We start from the raw sequence: 3,921 nt of genomic DNA on the forward strand, positions 1-3,921 counted from the left end.
TAGAGAAGCCCAAAGTTAGTGTTTTCAGGTAACTGTTTCTTCAGTACCGACTAATTCTCTGTATCTCAAAAGTAGCCTGATTAGCGTTATTTCAAAATATATTGCTAGCATAGAAAATTAACTCCAGCTCAGCCAGACCCAGTACAGATGCATGCACAAATCTGCAATTAAATCATAGGTTAGTTTTTAGAGATGAGGAAAATTTAGTGTTTATCCTTGTAGAGAACACTGATTTGGTCAAGGATTTGGGGGACTCTGAAAAGAACACAGCTAAAAAATGCCAAAAAGTTCTGCTTTACAGTGCAATGGCATATTGGGAATGTGCATTGCTGTCTTTATAGGGGAAAATGTTGAAGACTGTTTGTGTTACATTTGAAAATTTAACTTTGAGGGAAGTTCAAATAAGTGATAAAAAATGCCTTGTCTTTGCTACATAAGTGAGATAACGCTTGTAGTACCATTTGGGTAATTGAAAAGCTATCTGTTGATATCAGATAGATTGTTGATATATTTTAGCACCTAGAAATAATTTTGGGAACAAAAATGCACTAGTACTTTTAAGTACATAGATAGTGGCATGTATTCTAAATATGCTGCTTGTACTGTTGTCTGTGAGACAACAGTCAAATTGGTTTAAGTTCTCCTTTTTCTTTCCCTGTGCCCACTTACATTTCCCCTTTTGCCAGTATAGCTGCCCTGTCTAGTAAAGTGGATTCTTAGATGATGTCGGTAAGAAGCAAGGCTAAATAGGGTGAAGATAATAGACATTTGAAAATCTGATCACTTGAGTGCTTTGATTTATCATACAGCCTCTTTAACTGCTCTGCTGATACTGCTGAAGGGGGCACTGAGCTGTAATGCAGAAACAGTTCATCAAATTACACCATTGCTGCTTCTGTTGCCTTTGTTTCAGCACCAGTAATGCAATTATTTTTAACAAGGGTGAAATGCCAGAATAGGTAAGATGAATAAACTAACAAATGTCACCATCTGGGGGTAGTTTAATAGCCTGTGTATGCAGTACTTCTGAAGCTACACACATACCTTTACTGAGAGAGTTACGGGCTGAATGCCGTGTTTTTGCCAAACCACAACTGAGGTTGCCAGTAAGTGACTTGATGGCAAGGACAGTATGGAAATGGCTGACTAGTAGTGCCGTGTTTTACAGCGACCGTAATGCCATTGCTAGGATCAAGGGATAGAACTGTGATATCAATAGAAGTGTTAAGCTGTCTATCAAACCCAAAATGTTTCTCCATATGCACATGTAAGTTGGCTGCTTTTTCTTTCAGATCTTCTTACTGGTCCAGAGCCGAAGATGGAGGGATGGCCTATGCTCTAGGACAGTAGAATATCATCGTTTAGATCAAAATGTTAATGAAGCAATGCCTTCCCTGAAAATAACTAATGACTACGTATTTTGAAAGCACTGTGATTTGAGTTTGCTGAACTTATCACTCTTTGCCTGCCTAGTCATGTAATGATATTCAGGTATTCTAAATATGCTGCTTGTACTGAAATGAGATGTACTCTCTTTGACCTGGATGTTTTTGAGATTAAATCTCATGCAAGATCAAGGGCATGATACATCTGTTTGCTACTTTGGTCAGGTTTTATATCAACTATAAAGATACAGAGTTTAATAATTAGTGCTCTTTCCATTCATTAAGCATCATCCCTTCTGTCTGGAGCAGTCTTAGTAGTGGTAATACAGAAAATAAGCATAAAATATTTTAGGTCTAATAAATTAATGACTTTGGCATCACTAAATCAAATTAATGATCTCTCTGCTAATCACTTACATGGCTCATAAATCCCACTATATTGCAAACTTAAAATATAATTACTTTTTTCTATGCTTAAATTCTGATGCTGCAAATCTTTCATCTTGGGTTTTTTTTAGTTCTGTTTTCTTGTTGCATAACTTGATCCTATTTTAGGCAGAATAGCTAGCATGGCAATTTCATAATTTCTGTATGTGTTCATGCAGTAAATAACTTAAAAATAATTATGTAGAAACCATTTTATTTCAGAAGTTATATACCATATATTTCCTTAAAATGTTCAAGATCTTTGTGAAGGTATGCAGCTGCTTGACTGTCCCATTTTTTTTTCTAATGGTATTTATGACTATTTCATTACCTTTGTAATTAATGAATGGAAAATAAGCCTTGTTGAATAATCTTACTGAAACATAGATAGTTGACAGGCTTTCAATACATTGAAGCTTTCTGTTGAATTTTAAGACAGCTGGGAAACAGTTATGTGGTCTGCTATATTATAAATGGGAGAGGCCCGAGAATGTAAGAATAATTCATTTTGTTGTTTTTCTGACCCAGGTAACAGGCAGACGAAAGTAATGGTGTGTGGGGCTGCCAGTCTGTGGACAGCGCGCTCTCATTTTTGACAAACATTTACGCATTAGTGTAAATCAAGTTACTGGTACACTAGTTTTTTTTTTTTACCTTGTCTTTTGTACTTTCATTATTTATGTTTTCATGAGTTGTAAAATATAAAATCTTAGTTTTCTGTACATTCTGTTTGTGATTTAGTTTTCAAACTGATAAATATGTAAATAACGGTGGATCAGAACCTCATAAATAATGACTTGGTATTCAAGTAGCTTTGTAACACTTTGAAAAAAATCAACTTCACAGCTGTTGGCATCCGGAGTCTGAAGGCATGATACTGTCGTACGAATGAAGTGCTAAAAGTTCTAAATCCTACTGTTAAATGCATTCTTTTCATAACCACAAGAAGTAAAGCACAAACAAAATATCCCCAAACTCTTTTCTTGCAGTAATTTTTATCGTATTTGGACTTGTATCACTTAATATTTTGAATAAGGTTTTTAAAATAAATGACAATAATAAGCTTGTGTTTTTTATCTTAACTGTTTCACTGCTTTTTTACAGTACCTTACGATAAGGAGCTCACTTGTGCTTGGGGTTGGACAACCGGTTCAAACCCATCTTTTCTGTTACTGCTTCAATTCATTCTGTGTAGGGGGTGTACAGAGTTTTGCTTTATGCATCTGTTAAATGGTATGTAGGGTAGATAGCAAGGCTTAAATGAAATCTTTTAAGCTGTAGGAATGAATAAGTTCTTTAACAAGTAATTTTTTACTTAAGTTGTACAATTGGTAGTTATTGTGGAAGATACTTGAAACTCTTACCTGAATGTACCCACATTAAAGCCTAACACAAGATCCAAAGGGAAAGGTTACTTCACAAAGCTCCTTCGGGATGTTTAAATGTTGGAATTGGAGAGGAGGCGGCTAATGTTTTCGCCCCCAAGAAGTTCAGTAGCTTTCTCCTTAAATAAGATTCATAAAGTGTGATGATTTTGACAGTAGAGAATAGTACGTTTGCAGTTTGCAGAACGCTTGCGGTTCCTTTCAGCTTGGTGCCACAGGCCTTACACAGGACCCTGAACGAGGTACTGGAGTGCCCGCCTGCACCCAAGTACAGTGATATCCACGTTAAAAGGTTCATTCCAAATGTCATTTCCTCTTCAACCCATCCAGTGAATTAGGCCATCAAGGCAGATGTTACATTTTCAGCTGCTTGACTGACTATAATAGGTAGACTACTGTTTAAAAATGTAGAAGATTAACATCGACCTGAATTGGTAGAAATAAGGCATATTTTGTTGATTTCTGGAGTTCATAGATGTGTTACCTTATTCCATCTTGGATGTCTTCCAAAGCTCTTGAAGCATAGTTCAACTGGCTGAATCAAACCAATCTAAATGTTTTTCTTCCAGGCTTTCTGAACGAATAACAACGTCCTCTTTAAGACTATATGTTATTGGTGAAAAAATCTTGCGTTTCCTTGCCCTCCCTCCCTCAAATTGTTTGTCCTTGTCAAAAGACTGTCTGTAGGGAGGGAAGTTCATTAGCTCTCCACCTTTTGAGCGGTT

The 3,921-nt window shown here is 36.2% G+C and overlaps 1 protein-coding gene across 1 annotated transcript in view; it reads left to right on the forward strand.

Moving 5' to 3' along the window:
- The window catches only part of LOC103915791 (chromosome unknown open reading frame, human C5orf15), a 3,992-nt gene extending 1,105 nt beyond the window's left edge, over positions 1-2,887 (forward strand). The window contains exon 2 of the mRNA XM_009322720.1: positions 1,293-2,887. Within this exon, the coding sequence (XP_009320995.1) occupies positions 1,293-1,424 (132 nt within the window). The 3' untranslated portion in view covers positions 1,425-2,887. The remainder of the gene's footprint in view (positions 1-1,292) is intronic.
- Positions 2,888-3,921: the final 1,034 nt, after the last annotated feature.

Source organism: Pygoscelis adeliae, unplaced genomic scaffold (genome assembly GCF_000699105.1).
Source record: "Pygoscelis adeliae isolate BGI_AS28 unplaced genomic scaffold, ASM69910v1 Scaffold34, whole genome shotgun sequence".
NCBI classification, from domain to species: domain Eukaryota; kingdom Metazoa; phylum Chordata; class Aves; order Sphenisciformes; family Spheniscidae; genus Pygoscelis; species Pygoscelis adeliae.